This window comes from Lacerta agilis, chromosome 17, assembly GCF_009819535.1.
Source record: "Lacerta agilis isolate rLacAgi1 chromosome 17, rLacAgi1.pri, whole genome shotgun sequence".
In the NCBI taxonomy this organism is placed as follows: domain Eukaryota; kingdom Metazoa; phylum Chordata; class Lepidosauria; order Squamata; family Lacertidae; genus Lacerta; species Lacerta agilis.
Window position 1 is genome coordinate 31,684,956 of NC_046328.1, and position 26,333 is coordinate 31,711,288.

General features: G+C 49.6%; 1 protein-coding gene and 2 non-coding genes across 3 annotated transcripts; 2 read left to right on the plus strand and 1 right to left on the minus strand.

The window, feature by feature from the left end:
* Window positions 1-74, plus strand: TRNAM-CAU. Its single transcript has one exon. It is a non-coding gene; the product is annotated as a tRNA-Met (tRNA).
* A 642-nt stretch (window positions 75-716) lies between these two features.
* Window positions 717-13,991, minus strand: LOC117038862 (mothers against decapentaplegic homolog 6-like). Its single transcript, XM_033135816.1, has 4 exons — window positions 13,857-13,991; window positions 9,207-9,586; window positions 7,867-7,959; window positions 717-3,323 (listed from the first exon to the last, which is right to left on the minus strand). The coding sequence occupies exons 2-4, from the start codon at window positions 9,580-9,582 to the stop codon at window positions 2,785-2,787; spliced, it is 1,008 nt and encodes a 335-aa protein (XP_032991707.1). The 5' UTR covers window positions 9,583-9,586; window positions 13,857-13,991; the 3' UTR covers window positions 717-2,784.
* An 8,441-nt stretch (window positions 13,992-22,432) lies between these two features.
* Window positions 22,433-22,505, plus strand: TRNAN-GUU. Its single transcript has one exon. It is a non-coding gene; the product is annotated as a tRNA-Asn (tRNA).
* Window positions 22,506-26,333: the final 3,828 nt, after the last annotated feature.

Genomic DNA, 26,333 nt, shown 5'->3' on the forward strand with positions numbered 1-26,333 from the left:
GAAGGTCCGTAGCTCAGTGGCAGAGCTTCTGCCTCATATGCAGAAGGTCCCAGGTTCGATCCCTGGCATCTCCAGAAATCGTGCCTGGAGCCTGGGAGAACCCCTGCCAGTCAGTGTAGACACTATGGAGCTAGATGGACCCAATGGTCTGGCTTGGTATAAGTCGGCTTCCTATGACCTCCTTTAAACTAGCTGTACATTTTGAATGAGGAGGACTAGAATCTTGCAAGCAGAGATCCCTGGCATCTCCAGATAGGGCTTGGAGAGGCTTCTGCCCGTCTGTGTTGACAATACTGAGCTAGATTGACCCCATGACCTGGCTCAGTATTGGGCACCTTCCTATGTCCCTAAAGAACACTCCTTCTGCATTGCTAAGAAATCAAACTTCTATAGTGAGGATTCACTGGCACTTTGGAACTCCCTGCCGATTGACGCCGATTGCACCTTCGCTGCACTCTTTCCGGCGCCTGCTAAAAACCTGCGGTTAGGAAAGCCCGCCTAGATTTGTAGAAGGTCAATCTGGTTTTCGGTTTATCGTTGGTTTCAATTATTCCTTTGAACGTTTTAAGTAGCTGCTCTTGGATAGATAGCTCCGTTGCCGAGAGCGTGGTGCTGATGATGCCAAGGTTGCAGGTTCGATCCCTGCACGGGGCAGCTGCATTGCAGGGACCTGGACCCCCGGGGTCCCCTCCCAGCTCTATGATTCTGAAACAGTCTGCACGGATCGTGTTATTTGCTTTATTCTTGTTGTAAACCTCTTCCGAGGGTTGCTGGTTTCCTTTTACAATCGAGTGGTATAATTTTTTTTTTAAATGAAATGACAATTAAATAAATAAACTGGGTATGAAATTGCTTGGCCCGTCACACCTACGAAAGGTGTCGCCAGGCTCCTACTTTCTTTATAGCACAACGTCCTCCGGCTCCCACAACCCCCACCCATTCCCAGCCCCCTTCCAGCCATCCTGCCTTCTTCTTCTGCCCCGGCAAACCTCCCATCTTTTACCTATCTTCTCTCCTTAGACTCTCTCCTCGAGACCCACTTCCCCATCCTCACAAACACCCCTTCCTCCTTCTTTCAGGATCCCCTCTGAACCCTCTCTCTCTCTCTCTCTGCTCAAACAGAGATGGGGGTCACACCTGGTTCCCCCCTCCCCGGCACAAATATTAAGTTATGTGTTCTATGCAGCGCACTAGAAATAAACATGGCACACTAATAGCAAAAGAGAAAAGCAGGCAAAGATAGGGAAATGTCTCAGCCGAAGCTGGGCTTTTGCTTAAGAGATCCAAAGGGTCGGGACACGAGTGCGATTTCCTTCACTAATTTTTGTTTTGCTGTCCTCCTTGCTTCTTTCCACAACAACTCTGATACATCAGACCAAAGGGTTTTTATCTCAGCCTGGCGTCCTGTCCTCAATAGGGAGCCCACCAGAGGTTCACAATGGGTAGGGCATCTCCCCTGCATGCAAAAGGTCTTGGGTTCAAATGCTGGCATTTTCAGATTGGCTGCAAATGACCCCCTGTCTGAAACCCTGGAGTTCTGCTGCCCTCGGTATATTGATAACATGGAGCTAGATGGGTCAAGGGCCGGACTCACTTTAAGGCAGCTTCCGATGTCCCTCTTTAATTCAACAGTTTATTCAGAATCATGAGGACTGGAATCTTAGGGTTTCGTTTTGTTACATAAAAGACCTTAGCTCAGTGGTAGAGCATCTGCTTTGCATTCAGAAAGGTCCCAGGTTTGCTCCTGGTTATCTCCAGGTAGGGCCGGAGAAGAATCCTGCCAGAAACCCCGGAGAACTGCTGCCAGTCAGTGTAGATACTACCAGGCTAGATGGACCAATGGACTGATTTGGTATCAATCGGCTACCCGTGTCCTACAAGCGAGGTGGGAAGCCGTGGGTTGTTTCCCTTGCTACCGATCCCCAGCATGTGATATTCAGAGGTAGACTGCTTCTGGAACTGGAGGTTCCATTTACCCACCACATTTAAGAGACGTCGGTGGGTCAATCCTCCTCCAGGAATCACTCCAGTCCTGTTTTCTAAGGCCATCTAAGCCAGCAGAACGTTCCCTACAGTTGATGCTGTAAATGGACAGCAAAAAAAACCAAAACCCTTTGCTTCCCCAACCTGCACTTATTGCTGTTCAGATTCACGGGGGTGGCCCCAAGTCCCACCCGTTTTACAAACCTGAATGGTGTCATTTCTGCCCCAGCAGACTGCTTTGAGTGGCTGCCCTCCATCCCCAAAGCAGCAGCTGCGTTTACACGACAAACCCAGTTTGAAACCAATTTCGCTTTTTTTTTAAATAGCCCTCCCTGAGAACTGTAGTTTTGTTTTGTTTTTAATAAGGGAGAGGGATGCTGAAACTTTAAAACTGCAGTCGCACTAGCAGAAGTGCTAAAATTCCCAGGGAGGAAGCTACTGAACTGGTTGAACTGGTTTGTGAACTACAAAAAAAGAAAAAAAAAAGCTTTCTGCTGTGAACCTGAGTTTGTTGGGCCTGTCTCTAATTCCGCCTTGTGACTGCCTCTAACTTGCTCGCCCTTGGGCTACCTCCTCGACTTATATCTATATATGACACACTACCTTCTCAACCCGTATATTTATAAGGAAACAGATCACTTACAAAAGCCACCCGACTCTCGCAGAATCCTCTCTCTCCCCGCGCGAGGAAGCTGGGAAATATACGTAGATCTTTCCCGGACTCCCCCAGGGCTCAGAGAGGGGGTTCCTTCCCCCCACCCGCAAAACCAGCCCCCTTTCCTGTCTCCTTGCCCCCCCTCTTCATCTAGGGATGCTCAGCAGGATTTCCAGCCAACATGGGCAAGAGGTGATAAACCGCCGCGAGTAGCACAGGCCCCAGCCTTTGCCAAAGCTGATCCGGACGCTGTGGGCATCGTAAGGCCCATCGTGGTGGCCCTGCTGCCAGCCGACCAGGTTGCCGGCGCGATCGTAGTCGAACACCTTGAGGGAGTAGCCGGGAAGGAGCTTGTGAACAGCCGGGCTGGAGCCGCCGGGAGGACCCAGGGTTGGGGAGCAGACGAAGACGGGGTGGTCGCTGCGGTTGTAAGCCCATACGCCGCTGCCTTCGCGGCTCAGGAGCAGGCCTTGCCCGATCTTGGCCCGGGCTCGCTGCACGGCCTGGCTACGGTTCCTGGAGCCCAGATGCCCCAGGCAGAAGCCGCTGCCGGCTGGGAGGTCGGCGAAGATGTTGACGTGGTCGTCGTGGACGGGGAAGAGCCTCCCCACTCGAAGGCGGTATTCCCAATAAGCCAGTTTGCACCAGTGGCCGTCTCTGAGGGAGCGCTGGGAGAGGCTGGTGTCTGCAGGGGGGGGGGAAGAGAAAGGTATTCCCTTCAGAACTTTTTGTTTTTATTTTATTTTATTTTAATATTTTTATTGGTTTTACAAAATAAATCGTTGAAATTTGAAATTCAAACAAGGTTCTTCTGAACCTTAGGACTCCCCTCCGTGGGTCCTTAGTAGTATATCTAAGTCAACTGCATATTGTAATTCCTCCACATTAAAAGCCCTCCAAGAACTTTTTATTTTTTAAAAAAAATATCAATTTGTTAACTAACGAAAAGCGCAAAGATAACGAAAAGAAGAACTTAGTGCAGATAACCCAGCTGCATATTCAATTAGTGTTGCCGTATTTTAAAATAAAGATTTATAAAAAAAAATGAAAGTATTCTCCAACTGTGAGTTCCATCATTATTGAGAATCAAGGTTCCAACAGAGGTTTAAATGAGCTAAACATCTGCATAGGCTGGTGGCACTGAGTGAGCAGGCGCCTCAACTGGCGTAGTGGTTTGAGTGATGGACTAGGACAGGGGTCGGCAAACTACGGCCCCCGGGCAGAATCAGGCCCACCTGGGTCCTAAATTTGGCCCGCGCTGCGAAACCAGAACCCTCCGCGAAGCCGAGATGGGAGGAAGAGGCCAAGCGGCGGTGGCTCTGCTGATCAAACGCCGCGCCTGGTTTTACCTCAGTGGCATTTGATTGGCAGAGACGTCCCTGCGCCGCGCTGAGGTAAACCAGGCGCGGCGTTTGATCGACAGAGCCGCCGCCGCTTGGCCTCTTCCTCCCGCCGCCGCCCTGGTGCTCCTGTGGGCCAGAAAGTGCAGTGGTGGCAGTGGCAGTGGCAGGTAAGCACAGCACCTTCTTTCTCTAGGCAGGGAGGAAGCCCGTTTAGCGCCACTGCCGCCAGCCCTTCGGCAAACCAAGAAGGCAGCTGGGGCTAGGCTGGGGTGGGGAGGAAGACTACTTGCTCCTCTTTCAGTGTGCATAGGAATTCGTGTTTTGTTTTTTTTAAAAAAAAAAAAGTCCGGCCCTCTACAAGGTGTGAGGGACAGTGGACCGGCCCCCTTCAGAAAATGTTTGCTAACCCCTGGACTAGGACCTGGGAGTGCAGGGTTCAAATCCCCACTCAGCCATGAAGTTCACCTTGGTTCAGTCACCATCTCTTAACCTAACCTACCTCACAGGGTCGTTGTGAGGAGCAGAACCCTGCAGACCACTTTGAGCTCCTTGGAAGATAAAAGTGGTGTATAAAAATATTTGCAGAAGAAATAAGATCATATAGATGAATGAGTCATTCGAGTTGTGCCTTTTAGATACTTTTCGTTTAGGAGATAAAAAAATTTTAAGGAAGGGCAATTTGCCAAACCCTTAAATGCCAGATGATTAAGATTAAAAGTCTTCCAGGATATTAGCCATGGGCTGCTGTTAAGAGATGAGAAATAAGCTCTTTCCTTTCCAAATCCCGTTCCATTTCCACATACAGCCTCAAAAAAAGCTAGGAGGAAACATGGAAAGATTTTGTTCGTTAACAAAGAGATCTCAGCAAAACACCTTATTCCAAAATTCATTTGGGAACTTTTAAGGAGAGCCCTGCAGGATCAGACCACAAAGTTAATGTGGGCACTTGTGTGCCACAAAAAAAACAAAAACCGAGGCAGAGATTTTCATGCGCTGGTGCATATGTACAGATGCAAAGTTATAGATAATGAAGAAGAGGAAGAAGAGTTTGGATTTGATATCCCGCTTTATCACTACCCAAAGGAGTCTCAAAGCGGCTAACATTCTCCTTTCCCTTCCTCCCCCACAACCAACACTCTGTGAGGTGAGTGGGGCTGAGAGACTTCAGAGAAGTGTGAATAGCCCAAGGTCACCCAGCAGCTGCATGTGGAGGAGCGGAGGCGCGAACCCGGTTCACCAGATTATGAGTCTACCGCTCTTAACCACTACACCACACTAGCATATATTCAACACAAAAAACAGTGGTAATTTGTTGTTGACAAAGGACAGTGGGACATATAAAGGGCCCCATTACCTTCAGTATTTTAGGGCCTCATCAAACCTTAATCCTGCCCTACCTGGGAATGTCCCCTGCCCAAAACTCTTGGAGAAGTCATTGCTGGTCAGTGCAGACCAGTGATTCTCAAAGGGTGTGGCAGAAGAGGATGTCAAATAGGAAGGGAAGATTCAAGGACCACCAATAATATATTCTGGGAATGAGTCATGTTCTTATGTAGCTGCATTGTTTCATACTTTCCACATGCCCCGTGGTCATATTATAATGTAGTTGTGTTCAAACACCGCTAGGAGTTGTATATTTTTGTTTTCCAGCGCATTTCTTATCAATGAAAAAATCCAGTGTGGCGCGAGCATTTTTTATTCTGAAAGTGTGGCCCAAAGGAAAAAAAGCTTGAGAACCACTGGTGTTGACTAGGGTTGCCATAAAACTGAAAATCCAGACACAAAAGTTGTTGAGTTTTTTTTTAGTTTTGCCCAAAGTGGTTGAGCTTTTTTCTCCCATCAAAAAAAAGAAGAAGTTGTTTTTGAGCCATTTTCAAGGAAATTCGCCAAAATCGACACTTCAGAGATGGGTTGCCATACGTCCGGATTTCCACGACATTTAAGCGATTTCCACCCGGACGCTGTTTACGATGGCCAAATCCTGGCTATGTCCAGGAAACCCTACTGGGTACTGAGCTCGATGTGCAAGGCAGCTTCCTATTTAAGTCAGCTATTTATCCAGATCCATGAGGACTAGAATCTTACTTCACTTCTAAGATAAAGTAATAGGTAGAGCTTGTGACCTTCTGCATCCACAGCAGACATCCTACCACTGAGTTATGGCCCTCTGGCCCAATTGTGGCAAGGCACAGCCCCCAAAGGCAAAAAAATAAGATTTTTTTTAAAAAATTAATTTTTTTAAACTAGGGACTGATAGAATTAAACAAATAAGGAATGGACTGTTCCTCCTGGTCAAGGAGACTCCTGGGTTTCTGCTCAGACAAAGGCGCCCTGGGACAATGGAGGCGGGAAGTCCCACGGGGGCCGGCTGGGAGCGCTGAGAGGCGGCACGTAGGCCCCACGGTTTCTCGCTGGGGTCCCACATCTTTGGCTGGGACAGAGGAAAAGCCAGCCCAGGCGCCGAGAGCTTGCTCAGACGTGGCGGCGTGGCTGGGCGCCAGATCCCAGGCTTCATTGTACGTCAAGGCACATTGTCTGTGTCTCCGCGGGCTGCAACTTCCTCCCGGCCGCCGGGAACCAGAAATAACAGGGGCAGCCACTTTTTTAAAGGTTTCTGCTCTGCAAAGCATCCAGGAGAGACCTCTGGGCCGGGCCCTTCCCTGCCAGTTTTTCATGCTCCTCGCAAGAGGGCAGCATTATCGGGGAGCCCGGGATCAGGAGGGTTTTCAAACAGGGTTGGGGCCACTATTCAGGGTGGTGCTGAGAGAGGCAGGTTTCAGTCCACACACGGCCAAAATTAAGAAGAGCACTGCTAGATCAGAGCTAAGTTCCGTCTAGCTCAGTCTTCTCTTCCCTGCCACAAGTGCCACATGCTTCTCAGAAGCCCACAGATGGGGCATAAAGTCAAGGACCTAAATATATTAATTTTGAGTATTTGTACCCCACTCTCCATCCCAAAAGGCTCCGGGAGCGACTTGCCTACAATCAAAGCAAGACAGTCCCTAGCTGCAGGCTTGCAATCTCTAAAAACGAAAAACGCACAACACACAAGGAAAGAGGGACAGGGAGGGCAGAGGAAAACCCAAAATCAGGCACTGATTTCAAAACTGTTGCCCTATAACGACCAAACGTGGGCACAGTTCAGGGGCAGGTGGTGCCTGGTGGAGCTGGGCCTCCAGCAAAGCTGATGGAATAAACCTTCTGCTTCGTAACTCTCCCTCTGAGGCAGCCTGATGCCCCAAGGTGACAGGAGAACATACCCTCCAACTGCCCTGGTGAAAACGGGACATTCAGATTTTTCTTGTGAGATGGCCGCCGCGATCTCGTGTTATTTGAGGGCTGCGCTTTTTGTGGCATGGCAGCCCAAAGCGCGTGTTTAGAGGTGCTGCACAAGTTTGCTGCCCCCTCCCAAAAGCACTTTGGGGGCACTGTGTCCGGAAAAAGCCCTTTCGGGGAGGGCAGCAATCTCGCACAGGTCATGAGACTTGCGCAGCAGTAAAGCCCCGGAAGACGATATCCTGGTTTCAAGCCTCTTCATATTGGAAGGGATGGGCGAGGGGAGACCGGATGGGGATGGCCTGTCAGGGCAGAGCAGATCGGGGGGGGGGGGCTCTGCTTCCCTGTTCCCCTGCTGCTAGAATGGCCGCCCCCAAACAAAGAGATGCCTGGAAATGAAGCTGGGATCTCCCAGATGCAAAGCAGGCGCTCTACCCCTTCGGGGAGTCTCAGCAAGCTGGGAGTAACTGGCCCACAAACCAGATCGGAAGCTGGTTCCAATCCCTGCTGGGAAAACCGTTTCCTTGCCGACAGCCTGGACACAGATTCAGCCGTGCGCAGGATCCGACCCTCTCTCGCACCTTCTTACCGAGGCCACCGATTTCTCACCTTGCCATATTTTGCGGTTGTTGTTCAATGTGTTGCCGCACTTCAGAGGGGTTGCGAAAGGCGAGATCTTGCCGTAGGGGGGCAGGGGGGTCTCTATAAAAGAATAATAATAATCATCATCATCATCATCATCATCCTTTGGCTCATATCTTGAGGATTAGGTGGCAGCGGGTGGACGAGGCCTGTGTTTTGCTGCCGTGAGATAAGTCCAGCATCCTATAGGCCCCAGCCAGATTGGATAACGGACAGGGATGGTGGCAGCTGAATATGGAAGACCATAAGAACATATTGAGAGCCAGTGTGGTGTAATGGTTAGAGGACCTGGGAGAGCAGGGTTCAAATCCCCACTCAGCCATGAAGCTCACTGGTTGTGACCTTGGGCCATTCACCACCTCTTAGCCTAACCTACCTCACAGGGTTGTTGTGAGGATGAAATGGGGAGGAGGAGAAACTATGTACACCACCTTGAGATCGTTGGAAGATAAAGGTAGTAAATAATAATAATAATAATAATAATAATAATAATAATAATAATAATAATAATAATAGCAGCAGCAGCAGAAGCAGCCTGCTGGATCTGGCCCATCTAGTCCGGCATCCTGTTCGATCAGATGCATCATGGGAAGCTCGCTAGCGGGGCCAGAATGCAACAGCGACTCTCCCCTCCTGTGACTCCTAGCGACCGTTATTCAGAAGCAATGCTGCCTCCGACAGTGGCAGGAGAACACAGACGTCATGGCTATTAGCCGTAGGTAGGCTTCACTTCCAACGTGTCCAATCCTCTTCAAAAGCCATCCAAATCGGTGGCTGCCTCCAGTGGGAGGGAGTTCCATAGTTTAACTATGCATTGCGTGAAGGAGCACTTTGTTCTACCTGCCCTGAAACTTCCAGCGCTCAGCTTCATTGGAAGTCCATGCAAGTTTGGCCAGAGCAGGTTCGGCCCCCAGGGAAAACGGAACGGGGAGCCTGTGGCCCTCGTGAACTTTCCGGGTTCTCCCATCAGCTCCAGCCAGTATGCCTGATGGCCAAGGATGATGGGTGTTCTGGTCCACCAGATGCTGCTGGGAGTTGGAGTCCATCCTATTTGGAGGGCCTTGGGCTCCCCATCCCTCCTTTACACCTCTGCATGTGCATTTGGTCTGTGATCCCTGATTGGTTGGGACGTGTGTCTACCAGAGGGAGGGGGAAAACCTGTGGCCCTTCGGATGTTGCCCGACCACAACACCCATCATCCCTGGCCATAGGCCAAGCTTACGAGGGATGATGGGAGTTGTAGTCTGCCAACACCTAGAGGGTCAAAGGCTCCAAACACCGCCTGTTTTGCCTCCAGCGTGCCTCACCTGGTACGGCGAGCCGGCTAAGATGATGCGGGTTGCAACAGTGGACGATGCCTTCTCCGCCGGTGCTCTTGCAGAAGCTGAGGCGCTTGAGCTCGTGCGGGTGGCGCAGGTCGGGCCAGCGGAAGAGCCGGCACAGGAGGAGCGAGGCGGGGAGGCCCGGCTTGGAGCCTCGCGACTCCACCCAGACGCAGCCCGACTCGCCCGCCCCCCTGCTCTCCACCGCCCACAGCAGCAGCTCCAGCTCCTTCTCCTTCAGCTTCTTGAAGAGGGCCAGAGCCGCCGGCTTCAACGCCCCGTGGCTGTCGTCGGGGCCGGGCGTGACGCAGCGGTGCCTCCAAAGCCGTTGTGCCAAGCTGGCTCGCCGAGACCGGAACATGAGGCTTTATAGAGACATAACGACAAAAACAGCATTTATTTATTTTTTGCGCGTGTTCAAAGCATCTCCTCAATCATTCGCAATGCATCCCTGTAAAATAGCCTGTTGGAAGTGCAAGGATCATTCAGTTTGTAATTTAAGGGTTAATTCTGCGAGTGTGGCAGTCAGCTGACCAAGAGGTGGTGGAGGTGTTGCTTAGCAACCTGAGGGAGCATCATTATCTTTGCTGAGGGTTTTGCTTTTTTTTTTGCAGGGAAGAGGGAGGGAACCAGACAGAGGGCCTCCTTGGTAGTGGCGCCCACCCTGTGAACGCCCTCCCAATCAGATGGCAAACAGATAAACAATTGCATAACCTTCTGAAAACATCTGAAGGCAGTGCTATATAGGGAAGCTTTTAATGTGTGATGGTCTGTTGTGTCTCCGTATACCAGGCTTCCTCAACCTCGGCCCTCCAGATGTTTTTGGCCTACAACTCCCATGATCCCTAGCTAGCAGGACCAGTGGTCAGGGATGATGGGAATTGTAGTCTCAAAACATTTGGAGGGCCAAGGTTGAAGAAGTCTGCCGTATACAGTGGTACCTTGCTTCTCAAACACCTTGGTTCCCAAATGCCAAAAACCCGGAAGTAAGTGTTCCGGTTTTTGAACGTTTTTCGGAAGCTGAACATCCGATGCGGTTGTCAGTTATTGTTTCTGGAGCGCCTACACCAATCAGAAGCTGCGTCTTGGTTTTCGAACATTTCAGAAGTCGAAACGGACTTCTGGAACGGATTATGTTTGGCGTTTTGTTTTTGCTATTTATTTTGTGTTTTCGTTTTTGAGGCTTTTTCAGTTAATTTGTTTTTGTGACTATGTGGAACCCAGTTCAGCTACTGATTGATTGATTGATTGATTGTGTGACTGCGGAAATGGATAAAAGCCCCCCCCCCAATCCAAACAATGACTATCATCTACGATACTGTCTTATTTATTTTATAGTACAATATATTGATTATTGCTTTCATTTTATGGTTTTGGAACGGACCTCCAGAACGGATTAAGTTTGAGAACCAAGGTACCACTGTATAAAAGTAAAGGTACCCCTGACTGAGCCAGTTTGGTGCCAGTTTGGTGTAGTGGTTAGGAGCGGCAGACTCGTAATCTGGGGAACCGGGTTCGTGTCTGCACTCCTCCACATGCAGCTGCTGGGTGACCTTGGGCTAGTCACACTTCTCTGAAGTCTCTCAGCCCCACTCACCTCACAGAGTGTTTGTTGTGGGGGAGGAAGGGAAAGGAGAATGTTAGCCGCTTTGAGACTCCTTCGGGTAGTAAAAAGCGGGATATCAAATCCAAACTCTTCTTCTTCTGACTGTTAGGCCCAGTCACTGACGACTCTAGGGTTGCGCACTCATCTCGCTCTATAGGCCAAGGGAGCCGGTGTTTGTCCGCAGACAGCTTCCAGGTCATGTGGCCAGCATGACTAAGACGCTTCTGGTGAACCAGAGCAGCGCACGGAAACGGTGTTTACCTTCCCGCTGAAGCGGTCCCTATTTATCTACTTGCACTTTGACGTGCTTTCAAACTGCTAGGTGGGCAGGAGCTGGGACCGCACAATGGGAGCTCACCCCATTGCGGGGATTCGAACCGCCAACCTTCTGATTGGCAAGCTCTAGGCTCAGTGGTTTAGACCACAGCGCCACCCGCGTCCCCCTTATATATAGGGAAGCTTTTATTGTGTGGTGGTCTATTGTGTTTCTGCATATTCTGTTGGAAGCCGCCTAGAGTGGCTGGGGCAACCCAGTCAGATGGGTGGCATATTATTATTATTATTATTATTATTATTATTATTATTATTATTATTATTACTAATTGACAGAGCATTTGCTGTGTGTGCAGAAGGTCCCAGGCTCAGTTAGAGCTGGGAGAGAGTGTGCTGCCCGAAAGAGCTGCTGCCAGCCAGTGTAGCCGGTACTGAACTACATGGGCCAATAGTCTGACTATTCAGAAACAAGCAAAAAGTCTGTCCCTTGAATGATGAGGAGATCTCCTTCTCTAGAGGCTGGAGATGTCGGGGAGCCGCAATGGTATCAAACAGCGAGGAGGTGGGCTAGATAATTTCTGAGACCTCCTCTGACTCCCAAATGCTCAAATGCTTCCTCACATCTGTTGGCGACAGCTAGGAAGCCCAACTGAAAATCCCAGAGCCTGCGCTGCTGCAAACAGCAGCCAGCCAGCGGCACAACAGCACAAAGCAACTAGCATCCATTGTGCATCACAGCCACAAAGCAACCAGCATCCACTGCACATCACAGCCACATTCTAACTTGGGCAAAAGAGAGGCACACAAATGGAAAAGAAACCCTATGTATGTAACAACCGCGGCAAGAATTCTTTAAGCCCAAAAATGGGGGGGAAAGCAAGAAGTACCAATGGAAGAAGAGCGGCAGGTGAAAATGATGGACTTTGCAGAACAGGCGAAGCTGACCAGAAAAATCTGAAACCAGCACGATCAAGTATTCCAAAAGGGTTGGCGTAAATTTATACAAGATTATTGTAAGCAATTAACATCACAAGCAGGGCTGTCCGGTGACTTGTAATGAGAAATTTTCTCTCTTTCTATCTTTGTTTAAATTTTGAGACATTCTGCAATAAGTCCAATTGGAATTGGAAAACGTATACATTGCAGTGATATGAAGGTTAATTTCGAAAGCCATGAGGCAGGAAAATAAATAAAAATTTTATATATAAAGACTCTTGTGACTCTTGAGAGTCCCATGGACTGCAAGAAGATCAAACCTATCCATCCTTAAAGAAATCAGCTCTGAGTGCTCACTAGAAGGACAGATCCTGAAGTTGAGGCTCCAGTACTTTGGCCACCTCATGAGAAGAGAAGACTCCCTAGAAAAGACCCTGATGCTGGGAAAGATGGAGGGCACAAGGAGAAGGGGACGGCACAGGATGAGATGGTTGGACAGTGTTCTCGAAGCGACTGGCATGAGTTTGGCCAAACTGCGAGAGGCAGTGAAGGATAGGCATGCCTGGCGTGCTCTGGTCCATGGGGTCACGAAGAGTCGGACACGACTGAACGACTGAACAACAACAACAACATATATATAAAAACAGGGGGTGGGTGGGAACCAACCACACTAACCCAACCAGAGGCCACATTCATAACGTACATTTAAAGCACTGTGATAATACTGCTTTAAACAGTCATGGCTCCCCCCCCCCAAAAAAAAGAATTCTGGGAACTATAGTTCGCTAAGGGTGCTGAGAGTTGTTAGGAGACTCCTGTTTTCCTCACAGAGAAATATAGTTCCCAGCACCCACCAGCTACAATTTCCACAGCGATTTAACTAACAATCCCTCTTCCCAGGGAATTCTGGGAATTGTAGCTCCAGGAAAGGAACAGGGGGTCTCCTATGAACTCTCAGCACCCTTAACAAACTATAGCTCCCAGAATTCTTTGGGGGAAGATGCAATGGTGGTTATAGAGGCATCAGAGAGTGGGGGGCTCCTTCCCACCAGTGCGGGATTTACGTATAAGCTAAACAAGCTATAGCTTAGGGCCCCACTCTCTTGGGGGCCCCCAAAAAAAATTAAATAAAAAAAAACCTGGATGTACATTTCCAAAATCTAAGATAAAAATAAAATAAAATTTACAATTATTATTTCATGTTACAGCAAGTTTCTAGACACTAGATTATTAGTCTTTTAAAACTGTGTTTCTAAAGGAATTTTTGTTATTGCCAAATTCCAATGTGTTTGCATTATTAAGTTTGTTATGAGTAAAAAATAATTTTAAGATAGAGCTTAAAAAATTCACTGTTAATATACTTTTCCTTAATGGTATTTCACTATTAATATACTTCTTCTTAACTACATTTCAGTTCAACATTTACTTTGATCAAATACACATTTTGTTATGTGCAAACGGCTTTAGATACCTATTAGGTCCATAAATTACCATGTAGCATATACTCAACACGAAAAAACAGCGACAATTTGTTGTTGACAGCTGGACATATAAAGGGCCCCATTACCTTCAGTAGCTTAGGGCGTCATCAAACCTAAATCCGTCGCTGGTCAGCAAATTATCACCCGTGCACCCCGCGCAAGCGACACGCGTGCGACAGTGACACGCGCCCACACATGCATGCCTCCCATTGCACGCGCGCGGGCACCTAACATGTTAATGCGCCCATCCCGGGACCCAGCAGCATCAAGCAGGTTCCCTAACTGCCCGGCGAGTTAGAGACGCCTGTCCAAAAGCGAGGTAGGGCGGATCGCACTCACTGTGAAGGCAACGAGCGGCTGGACACACCACTGGGTGCAGACCCCGCCAGGAGACCAGGACGGCTCAACCCACAGACTTCCTGGCAAGCGCTTTTCTTGCGGGCTGTTCCCTCCCCAGGCTTCCTCAGTCCAGCCTCCCTCCCTCCCTCTCTCCCTCTCTCTCTCTCTGCGTGGGAGGCAGCAAGCAAGGGGAGGAAACGGGGCGTCAGTGGAGTGGGGTGGGGGGAGAACTTGGGGGGGGGGAGAACTTGGGGTGGGGGGAAAACACCTTGGTCTGGAGGGATCTCTGCCAGGGTGGGTCATGCCAATGGCAGCAGGCAACTGCCAGGGTTGACCTGAAGGTTTTCTCGGTGCCTGGGATGTCAGGAAAAAAAAATGTATACAGTATCCCATTAAATTAACTTTTGGGGCATAAAGCGCATTAAACAATCCTACCCAAGCAATGTTTATTCCAGCAGGGTGTACAAGCAGGAAAAGTTTCTGCCTACACTATATTATTATTATTATTATTATTATTCCTCGTAGTTCTACTTTGGCGATCCCTCGTAGCCGAGTAAGATTGTCTCCCATAAACACGGTTTTAACAGCGAGTCCGTAAGTGACTGTGGAGGCCAGTTCTGGAGCCGCCCGTCCTTCCACAGTGGGGACATAGGTTTCCGGGTGGGAGTTGATCACGGTGAGGGTTTACCAAATGTGCCTTCCTCTTAGCACGTTTCTCCCTTTTGTCCTGAGTTCGAGTGTCTTCAAAGCCCACAACACCTTTGGTAAAGGCTATTCTCCAATTGGAGTGCTCGCAGGCAAGTGTTTCCCAATTGTTGGTGTTTATACTACTTTTTTTTACATTTGCCTTGAGACAGTCTTCTTAAACCTCTTTTGTTGACCACCAGCATTACGCTTTCTATTTTTTAGTTCGGAACAGAGTAGTTGCTTTGGAAGACGATAATCGGGCATCCGCACAACATGACCAGTCCAACGAAGTTGATGTTGAAGAATCCAGTATTTGAATTACCTGCCCTTCACCAGCAGTTCCCAGGGCAGGTTCCAACGATTTTACGATTCAGAACGGATCGTGCCAGCTTTTTTAAAAAGCCAGAACTCACCCGAACTCAGTGCCTGCACCTCTCAGGTGGGCATCGTTACCATTATAAGAGAACAGTTAACGTTATCCAGCCCTGAAAACACACTTCTCAGGTGTCAACTGTGTGTCTTCAGCATTTGTGGAAAGCTGCAGAGTGGAGGTGCCAGGTAGGGTACCTCTGATAAGGGAGTTTCGCAGCTTAGGGGCCACCACAGAGAAGACCCTCTCCTAGGCCTCCCCAGTGACCTCGAACTTCCGAAGTGGCGAGATCTAACAAGAGGCCCCCCACTTCTGATCTCAACACCTAGGAAGGTCTGCATGGAGGGAAAACGGCCTCTCAGATATTTAGAAGCTGTTTTGAGTTGTTTAGAGGGAGGCAGGAGCCATGCAGTGGTTGGTGAGCATAATTGTGCCTGCCACGTGGCAGTGCGGCCTACAAAAATGGCTCAAGCTATAGCTTGTATTGCATCACCTTCACCATTGTGGTTATATTATTTAGAGGTTGCCCATCTGACTGGGTTGCCCCAGCCACTCTGTGCGGCTCGCAACAAAATACCGTATTTTCCGGCGTATAAGACGACTGGGCGTATAAGACGACCCCCAACTTTTCCAGTTAAAATATAGAGTTTGAGATATACTCGACCGCAGATTCTACACCCGGCGTATAAGACGACCCCTGACTTTTTAGAAGATTTTCCTGGATTAAAAAGTAGTCTTATACGCCAGAATATATTAAAAACACAATAAACACAATAAAAAAATCAAACATTAAAAACATCCCCATACCGGGCTGCTTTCAGATGACCTAAAATTCATTTAGTTATTTATCTGGGCAATCCACAGGGTGGGCGCCACTACCGAGAAGGCCCTCTGCCTGGTTCCCTGTTCACTTCTCGCAGGGAGGGAACCGCCAGAAGGCCCTCGGAGCTGGACCTCAGTATCCGGGCCAAATGATGGGGGTGGAGTCGCTTCTTCAGGTATACTGGGCCGAGGCCGTTTAGGGCTTTAAAGGTCAGCGCCAACACATTGAATTTCGCTTGGAAACGTACTGGGAGCCAATGTAGGTCTTTCGTGACTGGTTTTATATGGTCCCAGCAGCCGCTCTCCCAGTCACCAGTTCAGTAATGGGGGGCAGCAGTGGAACTCAGGCCGAGATTAAACTCCCATCGGTCTGGCACCTGCTATAGCAGCATAGCGGGGAGAGGAGAAAGAAAAAAACCTGGCAATTGTGCAGCAGCTGGAAAAGGCTGCCCCTTTAAGGGCGTAGGGCGTCCAAGTCTGATGGCTCAGAGCTGGCTATCTCTTACACTTCCTCCTTCAATTTTCCAGGGAGATAAGCGAGATTTGACTGGCGCCCGGGGCTGCCCCCATCCTCTTTGAGCAGGCAGCTCCAACGATTTGGGGGATGGGTGGTGACAAACCCATGAGTTCCCCCCCTCCTGCTGTCCTCAACTGCCCCCCTCCATGGTGAAAGGGGTGCCCTTGTCACAATTAAAATGCATCTTGCATTTTTTAAACATGGTTTTTAGCAAGTCGGCCAGAAGCTCTCGGGCTAACTTGTGTGCTTGGCTACCTAGAAAGTTAGCATTCTTTGGAGCTCTTTTCGCATTCGCAGAGAATGCCTTTATCCAGTGGCGTAGCAAGGTGGGGGGGTTGAGAGTGGCACGCCCCCCTGTTCCAGCCTGGAGGGGGGTGACACTCAGCGCCACCACCCCCCGCGACTCCCAAGCCGCCGCCTGGCACCAATTCCGTGCGGCAGCTGCTTGCGCGCTACAGCCTTATGAGTTGCTGCCGCATGGATGGGGTGCCGCTTGTGCCCGGCATCCGAGATGGACTGCGCATGTGTGCACTTGTGCAGTCCGTCCCAGATGCTGGGTGCGAGCAGCCGCCGCTCAAGCAGCCCGTCCGTGTGGCTGCTTGCACCCGGCAGCCTGGATGGACTGCGCTCCATAGCGTGCATGTGTTGTGACGTCACGACGCACATGCACTACAGAGCAGCACCCCGCCCCGGGGGGGGGTGCCCACGTGTTTGCCCCGTACGCCACTGCCTTTATCATTTTGCATGTATCAAACCTCCTTATTCTATCCTTTGGAAAGCTGTGTGTTTTAACCCCATACACACACCATACAGTTAAATCACATCTTGTCGCCCAAGAACCCTGGAAACTGTAGCTTACCCCTCCACGGAGCTGCCGCTTCCAGCACGCTACAATTCCCAGAATTTGTTTTGCATTGTGTGTGTGTGCTTTAAATATATGTTGTGAACACAGCTTTGGTCTGGGAGGGCCCTCTTCCCTCTGCCCCACGCACATGGTGTTCCTCAGAGAAGCCTGGGAACTCTAGTTTGCCAAGGGTGCTAGGGGCTGTAGCTCTGTGAGGGTTAAACTACAGTTCAACAGAACGGGAGAATGTGCTTTGAACCTAGCTTTTAAACGCTCGGTGTTTATGGGCTCCAAAGTCTGCAGCAGGATTGCAACAGAGGCAGGGACCAGTGCTTTGCAAGGCCGGCCCAGGCGGGCGCCAAGTCATACCAGCACAGAACAGACGGTTGGCACCAGTTGGCACCGCCGGACCCCGTGGAAGCAAAGAGATGTGGAGCCCCGGTTCCTACAGGGGAGTGCCCCGGGGGAGGGGGGGGGGACGGCTGCATTCTTAGCCAGATTTCAGGCCTGTCCAGGCTGTGACCTTTGCGGAGAGCTCCAGCGAGTCTGGGATTTTGCAGAGAGAGAGGATCTTATCAAGAGAAGCAGGAAACGGCCTGGAGCTGAGCTGGAGACAAGCCGGCAGGGCTAGCCGGAGTCAGGAATGGGGAAGTGGCGACTGAAAGGGGAAGAGGAGGAGGGGAGGGGAGGATAACGCAAGAACCCAGCAGCGAAACCGAACGCTGGAGGGGTTGGGGCAGGGAAGCACAGAATCGTAGTGTTGGAAGGAAGTGACCCCGAGGGTCATCTAGTCCAACCCCCTGCAATGTAGGAATCTCAGCTAAAGCATCCGTGACAGATGGCCACCCGACCTCTGAGGGAGTCCTCCACCTTCTGAGGGAGTCCGTTCCACGGTCGAACAGCTCTTGCCACCAGAAAATTCTTCCTGATATTTACTTGGAATCTCTTTTCTTGCCATGGGTTCGAGTCCTGCCCTCTGGAACAGGAGAAAACAGGCTTGTTGCCTCTTCCATGTGACAGCCCTTGAGATTTGTTGTTGTTGTTGTTGTTGTTGTTGTTATACTGCCCTATACCTGGGGGTCTCAGGGCAATTCACAGAATAAAATCAAGATATAAAACCACAAAATACCTAATAAAAATAAAATAAAAACCAACCCAATGGCCTCCCCACAAAAAAACAACAACAACACAATTTAAAAGGGCATAGAATATAAATCGGATCAACCAAAGGCCTGGTTAGAAAGGAACGATTTTGCCTGGTGCCTAAAGGTGTGGAGCAAGGGCGGGGCGTTGGGGGTGGGCCGCCCCGGATGCCACCCTGGAGGGGGGTGACACTTGGCGTGCCCCCCACGAATCCCAAGCAGAGCCCCACTGCCCGGTAAAAAGCGCACGCTGACAGCTTGCTCGCAAACCTGCTTGGCGCGTGCTTTCCTTTTTCTGGCTGGAGCGGAGGCGAGGGGCGGGCCAGGGAGGGACGTCACCCCCTCCCTGGTCTGCCCCTCGCCTCCACCCACCCCGTAGCACGCATGCGCAGCACCGCTCCGTAGCACACATGCGTTGTGACGTCACGATGCATGCGCCACGACGCATGCACGCTACGGAGCGGCGCTGCGCATGCGCGCTACAGAGTGGCGCCCCGCCCCCAGGGGGTGCCCCCTGGTTTGCCGCTCCGGGTGGCCAAGTGGCTCTGTTCGCCACTGCACTTTAGTGTGTTTAATCCAGTAAAAATGTTCTTTATATTTGCAAGCTGTGTTGGTGTTTTGGTCTTGGTGTATCATAATCGGTTTAACACCTGATACTTTCTTTGTACACCCTCTCTGAGTGCCATGTGACTCAGATTAATTCTACTGGATCCACATATCAACCAGATCACTTGGAAAAGCAAAAGTTTGAGTGCGCACACTTTTTTTGTCTTTCAGGAAGGGCTGATTAGGGGAGCAAGCAGGGCCGGATTTAGGTTTGGTGCGTCCCTAAGCAACTGAAGGTAATGGGGCCCTTTACATGTCCTTTGTCAACAACAAATTGTCGCTGTTTTTGTGTTGAATATATGCTATATGGTAATTTATGGACCTAACAGGTATCTAAAGCCATTTGCACATAACAAAATATGAATTTTATCAAAGTAAATGTTGAACTGAAATACAATTAAGAAGAAGTATATTAATAGTGAAATAATTATTAAGCTCTAACTTAAAATGATTGGGGACCCGTTACTTACATCATAGGAACCTACACAACACAAAACACTGTTGCTGTATGTAGGTTTAATTTAATTTAATTTTTTATCTTATATTTTGGAAATGCACATCCAGATTTTTTTCCCCTTTAAATTTTTTTGGGGGCCCCAAGAGAGTGGGGCCCTAAGCTATAGCTTGTTTAGCTTATATGTAAATCCGGCACTGGGAGGGAGAGAAGTGGCCAAAGGGGGTTGTGCCCCCGGCAACATGCTCAGAAATCGAAATCTGCTCATGGCCCTATAACGCTTGGTGACCCCAGTCTTGCAATGTCACGAATCACCACCCTGCAGTAATTATTCCATATATATCTCACCAGGGCCGTCTTAAGCATATCCAGTGCCGTGGTGCAAAAATTCCTCCAGCGCCCCCCCTCCTTTCCCAGAGTTGTCGACCTTTTCTCAAGCCTCTTCGGGGATCGCTCTCCTCCCGCACAGTCTTGGAAGGCAAGCTGCACGCCCGCCAGCCATATGGTTGACAGGGCACAACTGGCAGGCGTGCAGGGAAAGGGGAGGCTGCTGGCAAAGCCACGCAGCTCCCCCACTCGCTGGGGCGCCCCTGAGAGGCCAGCGCCCTGGGGCAATGCGCCAGTAACCCCAATAGGAAAGGCAGTCCTGTATCTCATTGTTTTATTAACTTGGCAGATCAGACCAATAATCCATCTATCCTAATGTATCCTATTTCCAACTATGGCCTGGCAGATGCTGTTGGGAAGCTTACACAGGCTATGTAGTAGTAGTAGTAGTAGTAGTAGTAGTAGTAATAATAATAATAATAATAATAATAATAATAATAATAATAATAATAATTTGTTTATACCCCGCCCATCTGGCTGGGTTTCCCCAGCCACTCTGGGCAGCTTCCAACAAAATATTAAAAATACAATAAAACATTCAACGTTTAAAACTCCCCTAAACAGGGCTGCCTTCAGATGTCTTCTAAACATCAGATTTCCTTGACATCTGATGGGAGGGCGTTCCACAGGGTGGGTGCCACTACCAAGAAGGCCCTCTGCCTGGTCCCCTGCAACTTCGCTTCTCATAGGGAACTGCCAGAAGCCCCTCACGCTGGACCGTAGTGTTATGAAGATGATGGGCATTAACTGTTGTTTGTCCTTACCGCCTGCTATTCAGAGATAGACTGCTTCCCAACATGGCAGTTCCATTTTGATCTCATTGTTTATCATCATCGATAGGCTTATCCTCCTCTATAACGTACCTAATGCTTCTTTAAAAGCCATCTGAGGTAGTTTCGATCATTGCCACTTCTTGTGGCAGGGAGTTCCGCAAGTTCTTTGTGTGAAGAAGTGCTGATCTGACGAAAATATAGCCAGTGTTCAAAGAGACTTTATTGGCTTTTTAGGCTACATGAGCATTTCTTAGAGACAGAAAGGCTGAACCATGAAGCTGGAAGGGTTGGTAGGCACTGCTTTCAAGGAATGGGGCAGGAGGCACATTCGAATGGCACCTTTCCCCTCTTGGGTGCTCTGGGAACTTGCTTGGGGAACATGGGAAAAGTCAGTCCGCACAATCCCAGGGCACCCCAACTCCATTCTGATTGCAAGAAGCCAACTTTGCAAACTGCGTAGCCACAGGAACCCATTAGTACCTTGTGTATCTGGATCAGAAACAACACAAACCTCTCTAAAAATCAGATTCAGTCCATAATCACCGCAAACGTAGACCACTTCAAAATACCACTGTGCATGGTGGTTTTATTGCAGGGGGTGGGGTCACGTGAATCTCCCCTGTCCCATTTAAAAAAAAAAAACCTGCATGAAAAAAGCGAGCACCTCAGGGGCAAGAGGTCTGGTCACCCCTTTGCCTTGACACGACACATTTCTACATACAGGGAATTTTGCTTTAACGTGGTTCATGTGTGTGTGAGAAGCACTAAAACAGGCTGAAGTCATCGTGAGGACATGCAAGGTAGAACAAGGCTCCCCTGCCTTTTCAAAGCTCTGTTGAAGAGGGCATTTCAGCCGCCTCCCCTCCAATCCTCACCTTGCAAAACCACCAGCAGCACCAGCAACTGAAATTCCCTCTGCCCCAGAAGCCCTGTTTTCCTAGGCATATGATAGAGGACATCTCCAGAAGTTGTCAGACTCCCAACTTCCAGCATGGCCAATGGCTCATGGAAGATGGGAGTTGTAGTCCAGCCACTTTCCCACCCCTGTCCTAGACACATGTCCCAACCAATCAGGGAACACATCTCAAATGCGCTTACTGGCATCGTGCTGGAAAAGAAAGGGAACCGGGTCTTTCCAGCTGGTGTTGGACTCCACCTCCCATCAGCCCCAACCCAGCACAGCCTATGGTTCAGGAAAGCTGGGAATTGTAGTCCAACCACATCTGCAGGTTTCCTATCTGTGGCTTAAGGTCTCCCTAAGCTGCAGTGGTGGAATTCCAGGACAATGTACATGCCATGTTGTCCCCACCCCCACCCCCCCGAATGAGCCAGCCGGATACAGGCTGGGAGTCTGTATATCTTTGTTTGGAGTCTTCTATTTCTGTTGAGTCGTCCCCAGCCCGGCAGCTGACGGAAATCCAGCGCAGACACCGGCTTTTTTGTCTCTCTCCTTTTCCCAGAGCCAAGCCGCCGTTTATCCTCATCACTCTTGGAGAACTGGGTTATATTGGTGGTTGGGTGTTGCTGGTTTATTTCATTTGGTCCTGTTTACATCTCAGGAGCCTGAAACGGAATAGAAGTTCAGTCGGCGGGGTGGGGACGGGGACGGGACTATCCTGCCCTAAACTCCTGTTCCTCTGATCGGACGGTTCCTGGTGAGAATCTAGTGAGCAAAATGCAGCAGGGTTCACTGATTGCCTATATTCTAGCCTGTCATTGGTTTATAGTCTACTTGGTTTACTATTTATTTGGGAAGCTGGTTTCTCCAGCAAAAACTTTCCTAGTCTCACACTCCTGCCCTTCTCACTCATAAGTGTGTTTTTGTTTTATTACTGTGCACATCCCTTTTCCTGGAGCAGACAGAAGTTTAGGGGGCAGCAGTACCAGGCTTATTTTCTTTGGGTGAGACAATCAGGGAGCCTTAAAGTATCCCTGTGGCATTTGCTCTATTTACAAATATACAAATAGAACACAGCCAGCATAGCTCAGTCGGCAGAGCGTGAGACTGTTAATCCCAGGGTTGTGGGTTCGAGCCCCACGTTGGGCAAAAGATTCCTGCATTTCAGGGGGTTGGACTAGATGATCCTTGTGGTCCCTTCCAACTCTACAATTCTATGATTCTATTGTCTATATCATCATCATTTGATGCTGGTGACCCCAGTTTTACAAGGGTTTGAGTGCTAGACCAGGACCTGGAAGAGACCAGGGTTCAAATTCCCACTCAACCATGATGCTGACTGGGTGACCTTGGTCCAGTCACTGCCTCTCAACAACCTAGCCTACCTCACAGGGTTGTTGTGGGGATTAAATGAGGAGGAGAACTATCAACGGACTTTGAGCTCCTTAGAGGAAAAGGAGGGATATAAATGTAGGAAATTATTATGATCAGTAGTAATAAAAAGGTAAAGGACCCCTGACAGTTAAGTCCAGTCGCAGACGACTCTGGGGTTGCGGTGCTCATCTCGCTTTACAGGCCGAGGGAGCCGGTGTTTGTCCGCACACAGCTTCCATGTCATGTGGCCAGCATGACTAAGCTGCTTCTGGTGAAACCAGAGCAGTGCACGGAGACAGTGTTCACCTTCCTACCAGAGTGGTACCTATTTATCTACTTGCACTTTGATGTGCTTTTGAACTGCTAGGTTGGCAGGAGCTGGGACCAAGCAACAGGAGCTCACCCTGTTGCGGGGATTCGAAACGCCGACCTTCTGATTGGCAAGCCCTAGGCCCTGTGGTTTAACCCACAGCGCCACCCGCATCCCAGACCAGTAGTATAGTAGTATTAAATCATAATTGTCTGTTATTAAATAGTAGTAGTAGTAGTAGTAGTAGCAGCAGCAGCAGTGTTTTGATTTCCTACTCGCCATTTATCTTAAGGTCCCAGGGCCTGTTACAGCCATTTAAAAGACCACATTAAAAAGATACTGTTGGATCACAACTCCCATCATTCAGAACAATTGGTTAAGCTGGCAGGGAATGATGGGAGTTGTAGTCTCACATCATCTGGAGGGGGCATGAGGCTGAAGAAGAGCAATGTGGTTGGTAACTGGAAGGACCTCTGCCTGAGATGCTGGAGAGCTGCTGCCAGTCAGAGTGGACATCACTGATGGGATGGATGCATTATCAGACCTGGCAGAGAGCAGCTTTTTATATTACGCAAAAGCAGCCTTGTTAAACTAGGTCTCCCACCCAAATGTGCATTACAGCATGGCGAATAGTTCTGCGGTCCCAGGCAGGCAGCAAAAAACCCAGCACGCTTATGATCACTCCCTTCCCTAAACTGGTTCCCTCCGGATCTTTTGGACTTCCAATTCCCAGCATGGCAAATGACAATGGACAATGGGAGTTGTAGTCCAGGTTGGTGAAAGCAGCATTAGGCAATTGAGAAGCATAAAAAAAACACACACACACAAAACTTACACGGCAGCAGGGAGGAATCCTCAAGATCTGGAAAACCTGGGGCAAAGGCTCGCCCGGAAGGGTAAGGTGGCACAGGAGCCTGGCAGCTCAGCATGGCGCAGCCCACAAGGCCAGGCACCCATGGGAGACGGACACCCTTTAGTCCAGAATCTCCTTCAAGCACCAGCAACAGAGGAGGACGTACACACATTCGCGGAGAGCTTGCAGGGCCCCATAACCCAGACTGACCACATTCCCGCTTTTGTAGTAGGGGAGGGCAAGCAGTCGTGCGGCCCTTGGGCGGCCAAAGTAGGGACCCGTGAGGGCCAAGACCCACGGCCGTGGGACTGCAAACCTCTGCAAAGGAAGATGCATGTTCAACTCTGGGGAGGATGGCTCAGAGCTGGCTTTTAGCAGGCGTGTGATGCCGACGCTGTCCTTTTGTGCAAATCGCTGGAAACTTCTCAGTTATCCAAGAGGTCACAAGGCCGCTTTGGGTGCTGCCGAGGCCTGCCCCTCGCTAGCTAGCCTAATGCCAGAACAGTCCCCCCTCTGTCACATGCGGAGAGAAGTCCCCCACCCGGAAACCCTTTCCAAACCACAAGGGCATCTCACAGCCACAGAATCCTACATTCTAGCGCTGGAAAGCCCCAAAACCGATTCTTTCAAATACGGTTGTTTTTGCAGGTTCATTATGACAAGGCGCAATCCGTGCTTGTTAGAAGCGGCCCGAAATTCAACAGGTGACCTACGCTTCCTTCCCGTCATGAGAAAACCACTGGTTTGAGGTCTGTGGTGCGGAGGGAGTCTTCCTCGTGCGCAGCGCAAGCTGTTAGCCACAATGCAGGTGTGATGTGGGGGAATGCACCACCAAAATTTTATTTTTTTAAACATTATCAGCAGCTGAGGGGCTAGACAGGGCTGCTTCGATCTGAGCAGGGGCACGAAAGGAGGCCAGTTTTAACTGCTTTCACAACCTAAATTGTTCCACCCTACTGAAATTGATGCCAAACCCAGCGTGGGAGTGGGGGGCAGATCCCCTTTTTGTGCTTATCCTCCCCACTCCCAAGGATATTAACAACAGTAGAGTCAACATCTGACAGCCTTGAGCTGCTGAGGTCCAACGCCTGAGGTTCTTCCCATAAATTCATTTTCAACTTTGACCCAACCTTTTAACTTCCCATAGTCCTTGACGTTCTGTCACACTGGGGCATTATGGGAAATTAAAAGGGCTGCCCTGAACTAAGGCTGGGCAGAGCGGTCAGTTTCAGTGCCAGCTGTCTGCTTCTCGATTTTCCAGTATTCAGTCCTCCACATCAGTCTGCAAATCTGTTTCTAAAAGTCCTCATAAAAATAAATCCATGCTCTAGTCTAGTGCAAATTTCTCCCAGTATACACATTTTTCTGTGCAAAAGTTTCCCCTGACAGAATGCATTTCGGTATGTTATTTTCACTAATATATGCATTGCTATCCACATTTTAGCCAAATAATATTTGTGTTTCTGTATGTTTGTCTGTGGACAAACGCTGGCTCCCTCGGCATATAGAGCGAGATGAGCGCCGCAACCCCAGAGTCATCCACGACTGGACCTAACGGTCAGGGGTATCTTTACCTTCTTTACCTATGTAAGGTAAAGGTAAAGAACTCCTGGACAGTTAAGTCCAGTCAAAGGCGACTATGGGGTTGTGGCGCACATCTCGCTTTCAGACCGAGGGAGCTGGCTTTTGTCCACAGACAACTTTCTGGGTCATGTGGCCAGCATGACTAAACCGCTTCTGGCGCAACAGAACACCGTGAGGGGAACCAGAGCACATGGAAACGCCGTTTACCTTCCCGCTGCAGCGGTACCTATTTATCTACTTGCACTGGTGTGCTTTCGAACTGCTAGGTTGGCAGGAGCTGGGACAGAGCAACGGGAGCTCACTCCATCGCAGAGAATCGAACCACCGACCTTCCGATCAGTAAGCCCAAGAAGCTCAGTGGCTTAGACCACAGCACCACCTGCTCCCCTTTACCTTCCCTTCCCTTGCTCTTTCTATTGTTGGCCTGAGAACTGCAATGCAAAATTTGGAGAAGTGTGCATTTCAGTTCTCTTTTCGTTTCAGGAGGTGTGAAGCAGCCATATGAACTTAACTGCATTTCTTCCCCGTCTCTAAGCCCCACTCGGCTCGCTTGACAGAGGAGGGGGCTAATCAGAGGACCTTTTCCCCAGGGCACCCTCAAAACTGGACCCAACCTTGTTGAATAGCTTCTAGAGTGAATTTTGATCAAATAGGTTTGAAAAACAGACTTGGGCCCCATTCATGCCAGACATTAAAAGCCGTATCATATCACTTTAAACAGACAGAATCCTGGGAGCTGTAGTTTGTCGCCCCTCACAGAGCGCCAGTTAAACTACTCTAGAAATCGTTAGCTCTGGGAGGGGAATAGCGGGGCCTTCCTTGCAACTCTCAACAAACTACAGCTCCCAGGATGCTT

Bases quoted from the DNA above. Each gene is read 5' to 3' on its own strand.
- LOC117038862 (XM_033135816.1), bottom strand. From the start codon at position 9,582: ATGTTCCGGTCTCGGCGAGCCAGCTTGGCACAACGGCTTTGGAGGCAC. The intron at 7,960-9,206 runs GTGAGGCACGCT...ATTCTTTTATAG, and splicing joins TAGCCGGCTCGCCGTACCAG to AGACCCCCCTGCCCCCCTAC. The intron at 3,324-7,866 runs GTGAGAAATCGG...CCCCCCCTGCAG, and splicing joins CAACCGCAAAATATGGCAAG to ACACCAGCCTCTCCCAGCGC.